This window comes from Grammomys surdaster, unplaced genomic scaffold (genome assembly GCF_004785775.1).
Source record: "Grammomys surdaster isolate TR1022 unplaced genomic scaffold, NIH_TR_1.0 125603, whole genome shotgun sequence".
Taxonomy (NCBI): domain Eukaryota; kingdom Metazoa; phylum Chordata; class Mammalia; order Rodentia; family Muridae; genus Grammomys; species Grammomys surdaster.
Window position 1 is genome coordinate 385,147 of NW_021620446.1, and position 13,086 is coordinate 398,232.

General features: G+C 53.6%; 2 protein-coding genes across 5 annotated transcripts in view; one reads left to right on the forward strand and one right to left on the reverse strand.

Moving 5' to 3' along the window:
• The window catches only part of Pkp3 (plakophilin 3), a 9,456-nt gene extending 6,387 nt beyond the window's left edge, over positions 1-3,069 (forward strand). The window contains exons 6-13 of one of the 2 annotated variants that reach the window (XM_028786853.1): positions 170-344; positions 830-947; positions 1,024-1,194; positions 1,297-1,482; positions 1,816-1,969; positions 2,140-2,332; positions 2,427-2,514; positions 2,709-3,069. In XM_028786853.1, coding sequence (XP_028642686.1) covers positions 170-344; positions 830-947; positions 1,024-1,194; positions 1,297-1,482; positions 1,816-1,969; positions 2,140-2,332; positions 2,427-2,514; positions 2,709-2,744 — 1,121 coding nt within the window. In that variant the 3' untranslated portion in view covers positions 2,745-3,069. Of the gene's footprint in view, positions 1-169; positions 345-829; positions 948-1,023; positions 1,195-1,296; positions 1,483-1,581; positions 1,735-1,815; positions 1,970-2,139; positions 2,333-2,426; positions 2,515-2,708 lie in introns of those variants that run through there. The other variant, XM_028786854.1, reaches the window with a different exon arrangement.
• A 601-nt stretch (positions 3,070-3,670) lies between these two features.
• Sigirr (single Ig and TIR domain containing) lies at positions 3,671-12,730 on the reverse strand. Of its 3 annotated transcripts, none has more exons than XM_028786843.1 (10): positions 12,642-12,730; positions 7,276-7,437; positions 6,227-6,425; positions 5,712-5,842; positions 5,490-5,630; positions 5,095-5,238; positions 4,890-4,992; positions 4,664-4,814; positions 4,304-4,493; positions 3,671-4,002 (listed from the first exon to the last, which is right to left on the reverse strand). In XM_028786843.1, the coding sequence occupies exons 2-10, from the start codon at positions 7,280-7,282 to the stop codon at positions 3,839-3,841; spliced, it is 1,230 nt and encodes a 409-aa protein (XP_028642676.1). In that variant the 5' UTR covers positions 7,283-7,437; positions 12,642-12,730; the 3' UTR covers positions 3,671-3,838. The 3 variants fall into 3 exon arrangements, with proteins under 3 accessions (XP_028642676.1, XP_028642675.1, XP_028642674.1); XM_028786842.1 differs by lacking the exon at positions 12,642-12,730 and adding an exon at positions 9,075-9,272; XM_028786841.1 differs by lacking the exon at positions 12,642-12,730 and adding an exon at positions 9,075-9,272 and having other exon boundaries at positions 7,276-7,807.
• Positions 12,731-13,086: the final 356 nt, after the last annotated feature.

The window sequence follows — 13,086 nt, forward strand, 5'->3', positions numbered from 1 at the left end:
AGAAAGAAAGAAAGAAAGAAAGAAAGAAAGAAAGAAAGAAAGAAAGAAAGAAAGAAAGAAAGAAAGAAATATTTGTAAAAAGCTGTGGAGAGCCTGCTCTGCACTGTCCCCAGAGGAAGCAGGAGCCAGGAGCCGACCCTGACTCCAGCCTTGGCCCCGTCTTGTGCAGGGATCCTGTGGAACCTGTCCTCCAGTGACCACTTGAAGGACCGGCTCGCCCGAGATACACTGGAGCAGCTCACAGATCTGGTGCTAAGCCCTCTGTCAGGGGCAGGCGGGCCCCCCCTCATCCAGCAGAATGCTTCTGAGGCAGAGATCTTCTACAACGCTACTGGCTTCCTCAGGTGTGCTAAGTGGAGGCACTGGGCCAGGAGATGCTGGGGGCAGGGAGCCAGGTGCCAGAGAAGGGAAACTCCTAGAAGCATGTTCATTTGCCACCTAACTGACAAGAATAGTTAGCTGAGCCCCGTGGGAGACGTAGACAGCAGAGAAAAGTTTAGGGGCGGAGGCAAGAACGGGATGGGCAGCACACCCTGGAGCATTATGATTCACTGAATCAAGTCTCTTGCCCTGACATCCACCTTCCTAAACTTTGAGGAGTTAGTTGGGGGATGGGTATGTGAAGGGCAGGGCCAGAAGTGTCTGGTAAAGTCTAGGAACAGAAGGGCACAGGGGCCAGTGCCAACTCAGGATGGAAAGACCAGTACCTAATGATTTCGTCTCCAGGACAAGGGCTTCAGGTTAAGGGTCCCTGAGGTGGCACTTCCAGGCTCCCTGAGGGGACTGTGTTGATATCTCTGGGGAAGCTCTGATCTACCTCCATCCCCAGGAACCTCAGCTCAGCCTCCCAGGCCACTCGCCAGAAGATGCGTGAGTGCCATGGGCTAGTGGATGCCCTGGTTACCTACATCAACCATGCCCTGGACGTGGGCAAGTGTGAGGACAAGGTGAGGGGCAGCTGGTGAGCCAAGGGGGACCAGGGGCTTCGGCCCACTCTGATCACCCTCTGTTCCTTCCCCGCAGAGTGTGGAAAATGCTGTGTGTGTGCTGAGGAATTTGTCCTACCGCCTGTACGATGAGATGCCACCATCAGCCTTGCAGCGGCTTGAAGGCCGGGGCCGCAGGGACATGGCCGGGGCACCACCTGGTGAAATGGTGGGCTGTTTTACACCACAGAGTCGGAGGCTACGAGAGGTGAGCCCAGACCAGGGAGGCCAGGGACAGGGAGTGGCAGCCTGATGCTCTGACCTCAGCTGTACCCCTGGCCCTGGCTGATCCCTGTCCCTGCCCACTCAGCTTCCTCTCACAGCTGATGCACTCACCTTTGCCGAGGTATCTAAGGATCCCAAGGGCCTCGAGTGGCTGTGGAGCCCCCAAATCGTGGGGCTATACAACCGACTGCTGCAGCGCTGTGAACTAAATCGGCATACAACGGAGGCGGCCGCAGGGGCACTACAGAATATCACCGCGGGTGACCGCAGGGTCAGTAGGCTGGCAGGTCACACTCCTGGCCTTATGCTGGGCACTAGGGCTCATGGATGAGAGCCACGCCCTAAGAATTCATGGTCTGTTGTGGGGCAGGATCCTTAAGAGTGAGTCATGAAACCTTTGCTCGTCCTGAGAAATGGGACCATATGGATTTGGGTTCCGACATTCCGAGCAGAAGGGTTACCTGATCAGGTCCTGACTTGGCAGAACAGACAGAAGTATCAGGCAAGAAATGAAGATGTGATTCTGCCTCAATCCTGAACAGGGCTGTCTAGGGCTGGCTGGGTTGCGTCTGGGCTTCACCAGGTTCTCTGCCTTTCCCTGCAGTGGGCAGGCGTGCTGAGCCGCCTGGCCCTGGAACAGGAGCGTATCCTGAACCCCTTGCTGGACCGCGTTCGCACCGCTGACCACAACCAGCTGCGCTCACTGACTGGCCTCATCCGAAACCTGTCTCGGAATGCCAGGAACAAGGACGAGATGTGTGAGTTCTGTCCCTGGTCCAGTACACAGCCCATGTCTCCCAAGGAGCTGGCTTCTGGTTAGCAAGTCAAATGGAGTGGGCAGGTGTGTGTGTCAGCCCCCAGGGGAGGCAGAGGTTCTGGGCACCAAGGCAGCAGGGAATATGGCAGACTGACTCTAACCTCTTATCAGCCACAAAGGTAGTGAGCCACCTGATTGAGAAGCTTCCTGGAAGCGTGGGTGAGAAGTGTCCCCCAGCTGAGGTACTGGTTAACATCATAGCTGTGCTCAACAACCTGGTGGTAGCCAGTCCCATTGCTGCCCGGGACCTGCTCTACTTTGATGGCCTCCGAAAGCTGGTCTTCATCAAAAAGAAGAGGGATAGGTAAGGACCAACCAACCCACAGCAACATGGCCAAGATATACTGCACCCCTCCTACCTCCTAGTCTTGACCCTGACCCTCTTGGAATCCCCACAGCCCTGACAGTGAGAAGTCCTCCAGGGCAGCCTCCAGCCTCTTGGCCAACCTCTGGCAGTACAGCAAGCTCCACCGTGACTTCCGGGCGGTATGTTTTACAGAGCCTGCCAACAGGGTCTCTGGGCATGAGGCTCAGTACAAGATGCAGGTCACCAGGGGAGGGACACAAGCCTGGAACACAGAGGCAAGGGACCCAGGCTATACCCAGAACATTATGGGGAAGGCAGGATCTCAGGGATGGCAAAGGCAATCCTGATCTCCCCTGTCCTCTCTTCACTGCAGAAAGGCTACCGGAAAGAGGACTTCCTTGGCCCATAGATGAAGTCTCCTGGAGGTGAAGTGATCCAGCTTCCAAGAGATAGGTTCAGCTCCTGCTGTCCCACAGCACATAGAAGAGGAGCTGATGCCACAGGACCTCTCTCTCTGGAGTCCTGTGTGTACCCTTGAGGGGCCAGGGCCACCAGAAAAGAACAGGCGCTTGCAACTGGGGAATGATTGGCTTCTGCAGGGCAAGGGAAGTGGGTAGGGCTTGAGCTGCTCTGGTGTACTGGGTGGTGATTAGTCACACTGGCAAGGGTGGGGCTGCCCGTGGCCTGACAGCTTTGTGACGGCAACATTGGGAATAAAGGTGGTTTCGAACACAGCCCCAGCTCCGTGTGTTTCCAAGACTGGCCACAGATCCTGAAGTGTACATTGTCTCCAGACATGCCTACTTGTCCCGAAGACACACCCCCAGGCCTACACACAGGCCTCCCAAGGCAGAAGACACAGACGGGACAGGGAAGAAATTTAAAAGGATAGCCAAGCTTACTGCTATCTGAGGCATAAACACAGCAGAGCCGGGGACTTCCTGAGCAATATCCATGCCATAAACACACCCAATACTCTCTGTCCACCCTGAGCTGGTGCTAGGAGGTGCCCCGGCCAGAGGATCAGATTGGCTGCCCAAGGATTGAAGTCCAGGAGTATCGGAAACAAGAAATCAGAAACAATTCTTTGTAAAATTATAAACAGTGGCTTCTTCCTGAAAGATCTGTCCAGATGAGAGAGGACTAGAGACAGTCATACTCCAAGTACCAAGGAGAGATACTAGGAGCTATCAGAGCAAGGGGTAGCTGAGGATAGAAGGCAGGTTTGAGCGGAGAGCAGCCTGGGAAACATGGGGCTGGATGAAAAAGAAGAGTCAGGGTCTCATGACGGAGCCATTAAGAGATATAGCAGTTACCACCCAGAGAGAAATAAGCCCAGGCAGGAACCAAGAGGATTTTATTTTGTGACACCCTGGAGCCACACTCCTTTCCTGAGGGGCCCAGGGATAGAGGCAAGGGTTGTGGTCCTAGGAAGAAGGAGTGCCTGCCTCTACCCTGGAAGCTGCCGCCATGATCTCATGATCTGGACTGCTAGGATACGGGCTACACGTCATCCTCAGACACAAGGCAGTAGAAGTCTGTTCGTGCACTGTAGTTTCGAGAGCCAAGGTCAGAGACATCCATTTCACTGTCATGGCCCTCTCCTATGGAGACCCTGCTTTCATGCAGTGGAGTCGGTGGTTCCCCAAAGACAGGTCCCCGGACACCTGCAGGATACCACAAGGCCTGAGGCTGCAAGATCTACAGCCAGTCTTCTACTAGGATCTGTGACCAGAAAGGGCTACTTCATGCTCACCCACCAGCCACAAAGACACCAGAAAGCCCTAAAAGTTCCCCATAGAGGCCTAGGAGCAAAACACCTCCCCAGTAAAAGGCAGTGAGGGCCACTGTCAGTGGAGGTCAAACCTCCTTAGGAGGGAGGATCTTTCGATGCCAGAGTCCTCCAAGCCTGGGTCCTTTCCAGGACGCTGGAGCTGTGTCTGACCCCTTGATCTGCAGAGAGCATACCCAAGTCTCCCTCAGGGTCTGGATCCAGCTCTGACTCCATGCCCCGGCCCTGGGCAGTACGTCCTCTCACGATTAGCATGGGATCTTTGTCATCCTGAAGTCGGGTTTGGGGGTCTCCCTCCACAGGCCTGTATTGCACCTTCCGTGGCAGTGCCAGCTGCAGCTCTTTCCAAAAATCAGAGGAAGGTGTCTAGGGGCCAGGTTTGAACCGTCAGTATAAACACATGGGGATCTACAAACTGGAAGCCTCTAGCCACCCAGGCTCAAATAGCACTGCTGGTGGCTGACTTGCAGGTCCCCCATCCCTCCAGTACCCCAGGCACCCACTCACAACCTTTCTCCCGCCCCCAGCCCTCGCACCACGGAGCCAGGCTTCCAAAGCAGCAGAGTCACGAGGTGGCGGTGCTGGCGTAGGAGACGGAGAGCAGGATGCATGGGTTCACGTCTCTGGCCCTCAAAGGTGATGAAGATAGGTCTGCGGGTGAGTTCCAGCAGGCGGCACAGTCCCTCCCTGAGAAGACCGGGCTGTCAGTGGAGGCAGGAAAGGCCTCCTGGTCCCCCACCCCAAGCCAACAGCCTGACGCACCGGAAGCTCTGGCTACACCAGGGCCGGCTCAGGAAGGCATCTGAAAGAACCACGATGAGACGCCGACAACGACTCAGGTTCACCAAAAGGTCGGCAGAGGGCTCTGTAGGCAAGGGTGTGGGCGGATGGATGAGAGGCGGGGCTAATGACAAGGGCGGGACTCAGGGAACAGAGTAGGGATGAGGAGGCAGGACTTGGGCGGTACCCGCGCGCGGCAAGAGGTCGCGGTCCTCTAGGAAGAGCTTGTATCCCCGACGCCGCTCCAACTGAGGCTTCAGAATAAAATTTACAAATTTGCGGTCCTCTGGGCAGTCGCTATAGGACACGTACGCATCGTATAACTTCCCATCTGTAGAGAAAGCCAGTCAGCACGGTCAGTTATAGAGACACCCCTATTCCATGCCCAGCACTTCTCTGAACACGTCTCCTCCTTCGGTTGACTCCAGTCCTGTGCCCTTCTGAGACACTGCCGTTCCACTGGCTTTGTACACCTAGAACCCTCGAGAACGACAATTCCCTCCATCCAGGACTGAACTCGGCATGCAGCGAGGCCCCTGGCCGAATCCTGTGCCCTAAACCCTTCAGAACTCCTCCACGTACCGTTCATCTCCACCTCTCCATAAGTGTCTTGGTACCAAAGCAGCACGTTCAGACGACACTTAACATAGAGCAGGGCCACCAGCAGCAGAACCACCAGGACAAGGAGGGAAGCCAGCACTGCAGCCACATGGCCAGCAGGGCCTGCAGACAGGGAGAATCACTATTCCTTTAATGTTAGGACTACGGGAAACCCTCACTATCCACCACCTTGAACCCCCTCACCAGCTCGCCAAAGAGTGAAGGAATGGGAGCTGACATTCCAGACAGAACAGGTGAAGGTTCCGTAGTCCTCAGCACTAGTCAAGTTGAGCACCAGAACGCTGGACACAATGTCTGAGAAGTTGGTGCTGACCCTGGGAAAACCAGGCCAAACTCTCATCTGGAGACCAAGAACATCGGGAGATTCCCAAGTCCCACCTGTCTGGGATTCACCCAGAGAGAGATTGCAGATTTGGGCTAAGTGGACAGAATTTGGGCCTGGGTCATGGGGATCCTTTGGTTACAGGCTTAGCTAGTCAATAAACCATTAAAGACTTAGGATTCTATCCCCAGACAGTCTACAAGATACATGAATAAACTAAGACCTGCTCCCAAAGTCAACCCTCTTATCTGTGGCCATGGGAATACCATGTCAGGTTTGCATAGGTAATATATAGCCCTTGTCCAGGTTGATAGAGTTTAGGGTGTAGGTCAGAAAGGCTGGACATGGGTATATCCTGGATGCTGCAGTCGCTTACCAGAAGTTCTGATGGAGGCTGAAGTGGCTTCCATTGCCCAATGTCAAACCATCTTTTAGCCATTGCACTGATGGCTGGGGACACTGGGGCCTAGAGACCACCCAAGCTGTGCAATTCAAAGCAACTGCACTGCCAAGGGCAGGTCCCAAGGTCTGGTCTTCTGATGGGGAAAGGAAATTAGGGGGTGTATCACAGACACCTGCAGAAAGAGTACAACAGGTCAGCCATGTTGGGATGCCTACTGCCATGCTATCCATAGATACTCTATGATCAAAAGTTTAAAAAAAAAAAAGGCAATGGGCAAGTGGCATCAGTGATCACACTACATCCATCATGAATCCTACAAGCCAGAGCCCAGGCTCGTGCTCTTCCCTCAGCAGTGGGCAGTTGTGCTTTGCTGGTCCTCATGTGACAGCCTTGTGCTCAGGGGGAACATTAACAGAAAGAGGAGTGGCCAGAGTCATATCTGAACTGAGCCAGCCCAGCCAGAGGAACCCATCTGTTGGTTTATCCCTGCTGGACATGAATCCAGGCTCCATACTGCCTCCTCAGAGTAGAGCCAGCTCCCTCAGCCTGACTGGCTTCTACTGAAGATCTAGCTACAGGGGCTATGGGACCAAAGGTTGAAAGAATACATATAGCGTTCTAACTTCTTCCACAGAGACAGGGCAAGCCAGACTCTAGGCTTCCAGGGACCCCCTCCACTGGCCGCAGACCTCCCTCTCACTTCTCTGAGGCCTAAATTTTGCCATCGTTAAGTAAAAATGTGACCCTAGCAGGAGGCTGGAGAGGTACACTGCATTACCTCATTTAACATTCACACCCCAGAACCCCACTGGGATTCCTAGGCTTACTGATTCCTGTATGCCTCATCTGGAGTCCTTGGGCGGGAGAGAAGTAGAGGCTTTCATCACTGCCCTGAGTTCAGAAGGCTTTGACCTCTGGCATGTATCCAAGTATAGAGTTGAGCAGAGAATGCAATGTGTGGCCAGCCTGACAGGCAGAAATTGGGGTGGAGATTTTGTCCTGACCCTCTGTGGCTTGCCTACCTGCCATGGCTCTTCCAGGACTTCTTCAAAGCAGGCCGAAGGCTGGTTCCACCCCTGGCACCACGGTGGCTCCTTAACCGAGCAGATGGGTCCACTGAAGCCAGAGAAGGACTCTTTTCTGTCTATTCAGCCAGATGGACAGGAGATCCTGGAGGTCAGAGGCTGCCACCATCCCCAGGGGACAAGTTAAACAGGAACAGGATGAGTTAACCAGTAACTGTCAGCCACCAGCAGTACTGGCTGCACACCAGATAGCTGCCTTGCAACCTTGACCATTCTCAGAGTGATAGGTGACCTCCTAGAGATCACAAGCCCAGAGCAGATTTTGCCTCACATAGTTTGGAAGGGGCAGGCCCATGGACCACCTTCACTTGTCCTGTGGCCACTGTGGTGACTCAGACACACAGCAGACATGCTCCAAGAAGGATCTGACCTCAGGAGATAGCAGTTAGCCTCATTCCTGGCTGTCCCCTGTAATGGAGAGACTGCTGTATGCAGGTGGGTGCATGGGTGCTTATCACCTGGCCAGGACCTGGGGATTAAGGGAATACGAGCTGTAAGTGAAACCTAACTGTGAGATTTTTCTCTGGACACATTCACGCATGCACATGTGAATGGACACATCACACCCGTGGACACCCTGAGACTCATCTGGGCCAGGAGAGGTAAATGGGGACCAGGCTGGTATAGAGGCCACTCTGAAAAGCCTTGGGAACCCCTCCTGGGAACCCTAAACACAGATGACTCCTACCTAGAGTCCTGGGTCAATCTCAGCCCACAGTAATTATATACACCTAGGATTCAAAAGGCTCTGTAGCGGCACGACTGCAGGAAGCATTCAGGAGCTTTTCTTTAGCAGCCCAGGGCCGCAGGTAACCCCTCTTTCCCGAGTGTTCCAAGTTCACTCTCTATGCAACAGCATTTATTGAGTTCCTACTCTCCTCCATGTTGCACAAACACATAGGCAGCAGGAACATGGGGTCAAACCCCAAGACCCTGGGCCTGGCCTGCCTCAGATGCCCCTCCTATAACTAAGGCCCCAGAAGCTTTAATGAAAATGAGTCTCTTACTCTGTCTCTCTTTGTTCTGCACTGGGGAATGCTCAGCCAGAAATCTCAGGCTTGGGAGCTAGCTCAGCAAGAGGGGCATTACCGTCAGGGGCGGCAGGTAAATCCTTCCAGAAACCCTTTGGGATGAAGGGTAGTCCTACTATAATTCCAGAAGCAGAACCACTCACCAAAGCTACTCAGCTGACCCCTCAGAGTGACCAGAAGTACATACCCTAGCCCAGCAGGTTCTAGAGTACATCCTGCCATAGCCCACAACCTCCTCCAGCTTAGAAGACCTTGACCCCTGCAAAGGCAGTTGCAGAGACTGCCAGAAGTCAAGACCAAACTTCCAGGATGTGACTCACTGAAGCAGCAGGTGCCCTCGCCTGTGCTCCCTTCTCTTTCACATTCTGTGCATGCACACCCCTTCTCTGTCCCCCACTCAGCCACGCTGAATTCACCTTTGCCAGTGTGCACGAGTGTATCTTCTATACAGCACTGCCTTTCCCACAGGGTTTGGGCTGCATACACCTCACCTCACAGGCTCACTCCTAATACCTCAGGGGCCACAAGTACACCCATACATGCACACACTGACACACACACACACACACACACACACACACACACACACACAAACTGTGCCTCCATGCATCTCAGCACCATGGTCCTCTCCCCAGCCAAGCCTACCTCCAAGGGCAGACCACAAGGCCACAGGATCACTCAGAACAATAGGGAAAGCACAGTCACCTGGTTCCAGATCTTTCCTCCAGAAGGGAGATGGCCATTGAGGTCAGTAGCATGCACTTGGGAGTAAATTGTCCCCTCAGCTGGGCCCCAGAAAGGAGCCACAGTATTGTGGCTACCCACAATGCATCACCAAGCTTGGGCGAGGACCCAGCTTTTGTTGATGTGTATTTTAGTCAGAACTTTCCCCCTTAGTTTCCTGGCCTTGCAGTCACATCCTCTCTTAAACCTAAACCCCACCCAGGTACCCACCCCTTCCCCTGGCGGGGCGGGTGGTTGGCGGTCTTTGCCCCGCCTTGCCTGGTTCTTCCTGTAACTCTGAATAAGAAGGCCCCTTCCTCCCGGGGGCCCACCCTAGTCCCTAAGCACTACATGTGTTCCCGTGTAAGGGTGTAGGTGGTTACTCCAAGTGGCAGAGATTAGAGTGATCCCCAGAGTCATCCTAAACATACACCAGGAAGACAAGCTGGGTAGGAGGGGTGCCTCCTAAATTACACACACACACACACACACACCCTTTTTGACACAAGGTCTTGCTATGTAGTCTTGGTTGAGCTGGAACTGTCTATGTAGACCAGGCTAGCCTGGAACTCAGAACTCCACCTGCCTCTGTCTCTAGAGTGCTGGGATTAAAGGCATGTGCCAAGCCTAGTAACAGTCATTGTTTGTTTTAATATTCTCGTGAGGAGAGAGGAGGAATTATCCTATCTGCCACACACACACACACACACACACAAAACAACAACAAAAAGCCCCATTCATGACTCACCTCTGACCTACTGTGGCAAAGGGGATCTCTCAGAAACTGGTGACCAGTAATGAAACCTAGAGCGTATTTCTCTGATCCTTACCCTGTCCACCTCCCAGGAAAAAGACTGGGAGGAGTGAATAGCTGTGAAGGCTGTGGTATCTCACAGACATTAGCTTAAAGCTGGTATGATAGCAAAGCCCTTTTTCTTCCTTCCTTGCTTCTTTCTTTTTTTAATTAGTTATTTTATTTCTTTATATTTCAAATGTTGTCCCTTTTCCCACTCTCCCCTCTGCAAACCCCCCAGCCCATCCTCCCTCCTCTTTGCCTCTATGAGGGTGCTCCCCCACCCGCCCACCTACTCCTGCCTTGCCCCTCTAGCATAACCCTATGCTGGGGCATCGAGCCTCCACAGGACCAAGGGCCTCCCCTCCCATCAATACCAGATAAGGCCATCCTCTGCTACATATGTAGCTGGAGCCATGGACCCATCCATGTATACTCTTTGGTTAGTAGTTTAGTCCCTGGAAGCTCTGGGGGTCTGGTTAGTTGATATTGGTGTTCTTCCTATGGGATTACAATCTCCTTCAGCTCCTCCATTCCTTCATAAATCTTCGATTGTGGTCCCTGGTCTCAGATCAATGTTTGTCTGTGAGTGTCTGCATCTGTCTTAGTCAGATGCTGGTAGAGCCTCTCAGAGGACAGCCACACCAGGCTCCTTTCTGGGAGCACATCTTGGCATCAGCAATAATGTTGGGGTTTGGTGTCTACAGATGGAATTGATCTCAAGGTGGGGGGTGGTCTCTGGATGGCCTTTCCTTCAGTTGGCAGAGCCCTTTTTCAAGTGCCAAAACACAAGAGCCATAAGCCCCTGACTCTAATATGGGACAGGGGAAAAGATAGCTGGTTTCTCCTATTGCTACCGATTAGTTCCCCCCTCCCCTTGAACCACCCCCTAGATTGATTTGAGCCTTGGGGCCCAGTAGCAGTATTTACAGACTTGAACAGGCTCTCCTCCAGTTCCTAGCTCTCCCTTCACAATTATAGCCACAGGAGTAGGTCCTAGACAGTCTCCTATGACCTTTCTGCTTCTGGTTCAGGCCACGCAGAAGCATCTTCAATCCAGGTGTATTGTCAATACAGAAACAGGCTTTCTTGCCCCTTTATCTGACTATGATCTAGCCCTGCTCAAGCTGACCCACTCCCAGCCCCCATGGCCTAGCAATCATGATCTCTGGGTGATGGTGTACTTTAAGCTCAGGGCTGGTAAGGCTGAAAGGAACAGATACCCTTCCTCTACACTTGTGGATCCGTTTGCTACCTGAAGCTGTCTCATAGGCCTCCTGAGCATCTCGTGCACAGTAATTGGCTGACCTCACTAGAGGCAGTTCTGTGTTTCCCATATTGTGAATCAAGGACCCGTGATGCAGCAAAGCTCACGAGTACCCAGGCAGAAGTGAAGAGATCGGTGCCCCAGTCCTGAGGGCAGTGCCCTCAAACAGCTTTACCCCCTAAGTCGGCTGTCACCCTCTCAGAGTCTTGAGTCAATACTGTCCTCCTTTCCTGTCTGCTAACATCTACCAACCTCTATCCTAGCGGTTCTCAATCTGCAGGGTCACAACTCCTGGGGGGGTACGACCGACCCTTTCCCAGGAGTCTCCTAAGACTATTGGAAAATACAGGTATTTACGATTCCTAACAGTAGCAAAATTACAGTTATGAAGTAGCAATGAAAATAACTATGATTGGGGGTCACCACAATCTGAGGAGCTGTATTAAAGAGTCGTAGCATTAGGAAGGTTGAGAACCACTACTCTATCCCATACCCCAGCCTCAGGCCAATCTTGCATAAAAACCCAGATGGCTTCAGACAGCTGCTCTGAAGTTCTTTGGAGGCACTCCAGGGCGTCGGAATTTAAACCCCAGCCTAGACCCTCAGATCACTCAGCAATGCCTCCATATTATGAGGTTCCTGGTAAGTTCTTCTCCCACAGGCACAGTCCTTGAGCTCTAGGGACACCTTGTGCTATCAGATGAGTGAGTGTTCTGGCGTGTCCCGCTTCCCACTTGTGGGTCTGTTTTTGCTGCTCAGCATCTCGAGGCCTGGGTGCTGCTCCAGCGCAACTCTTGACTTGCGCCGCCTCTGTTCCTAGCGTGTGCTGGGTCTCCAAATAGCTTTTTTAAAGGAAGGAGTGTGCATAAAAGACCTCGAGGAGATCGATTCCCCCAGTTCATCACGCTCCTACATCTTGCCCTTCGTCTTCTGTGGGTGGCGCACGATCTGTTTCCTGGAACCCAACAGGTGAGGCAAGCCAACCTATCAGGCTCGTCTGCAGAAGATGGGGACGCGCACGGATTGCGGAAGCGCGCCGACAGTTAGTCTGAGAGCGCCCCAAGCGCTGGTGCTCAAAGGACGCGAAAGCTCTGCTAGGGTTCCCGCGAGCCTGAGTCCCTGCCAACCTCTCAGTCTGCCCAGGTGTCCTAGAACTGCTCAGGTTTGAGATACGCTCGTGGGAGCGAAGGTGAGGTCTTACGCCCCCTCGCCCGCCTCTGCAGGCTTGCACTGAAGTCAAGAGGAAGCTATTGACTACGTTGGGCAGAGAAAAAGGAGCAAGGCCAGAGAAGGGGACTGGACGCAGCGCTCTCGAGCTTCCGGGCTGAGCGGGAAACCCGTCTGGTTCAGAGCTACTTCCTGAGGGACCATGGCCCCAAGGCTCCCCGGAGCAAAGTGCTCCCAGGTCCTCAACACTGAAACTGAAGCAGCTCCAGGAACGACGGCCTCTACTCACCCCCCACGTGTCTGAGTCACGACTGTAACCCACCTGCTTTCAGACGTGAGACTCGCACGGAAGCTGACAGTTTACCTGGCCGAGGTGCGCAGCAGCGACAGACCCAGCGGCAGGTGCAGCCCCGCCCCGCAGGCAGGGCGAGGGCGGACCCTAGTGTCCCGCTTTAAGCCTGAGGCTAGTGCTGGTGAGTGTCGGGAGTTCAGTCCCGGGATCTTCAAACCTCTCGGCCTTGGGGCAACGGTCAAACCAGCCCACCCAGCGCAACCCGCAATGGGCCACCTTGCCGACCATCATGGTGTTTTGCTTCCCCAGCCCGAACTCTTCCTTTTCCTCCAGGAAGTCGACTTGATCCACACCCTACCCATAACTGACCCCGTTCCTTCTCTTGCCAATCAAAACCCCAGATATTTGGAAAGCAGAACCTTCTTCCACAAGGTGTCCCTCGCTTAGACGATGAGGCAAACCAGAGAAGGGCCAT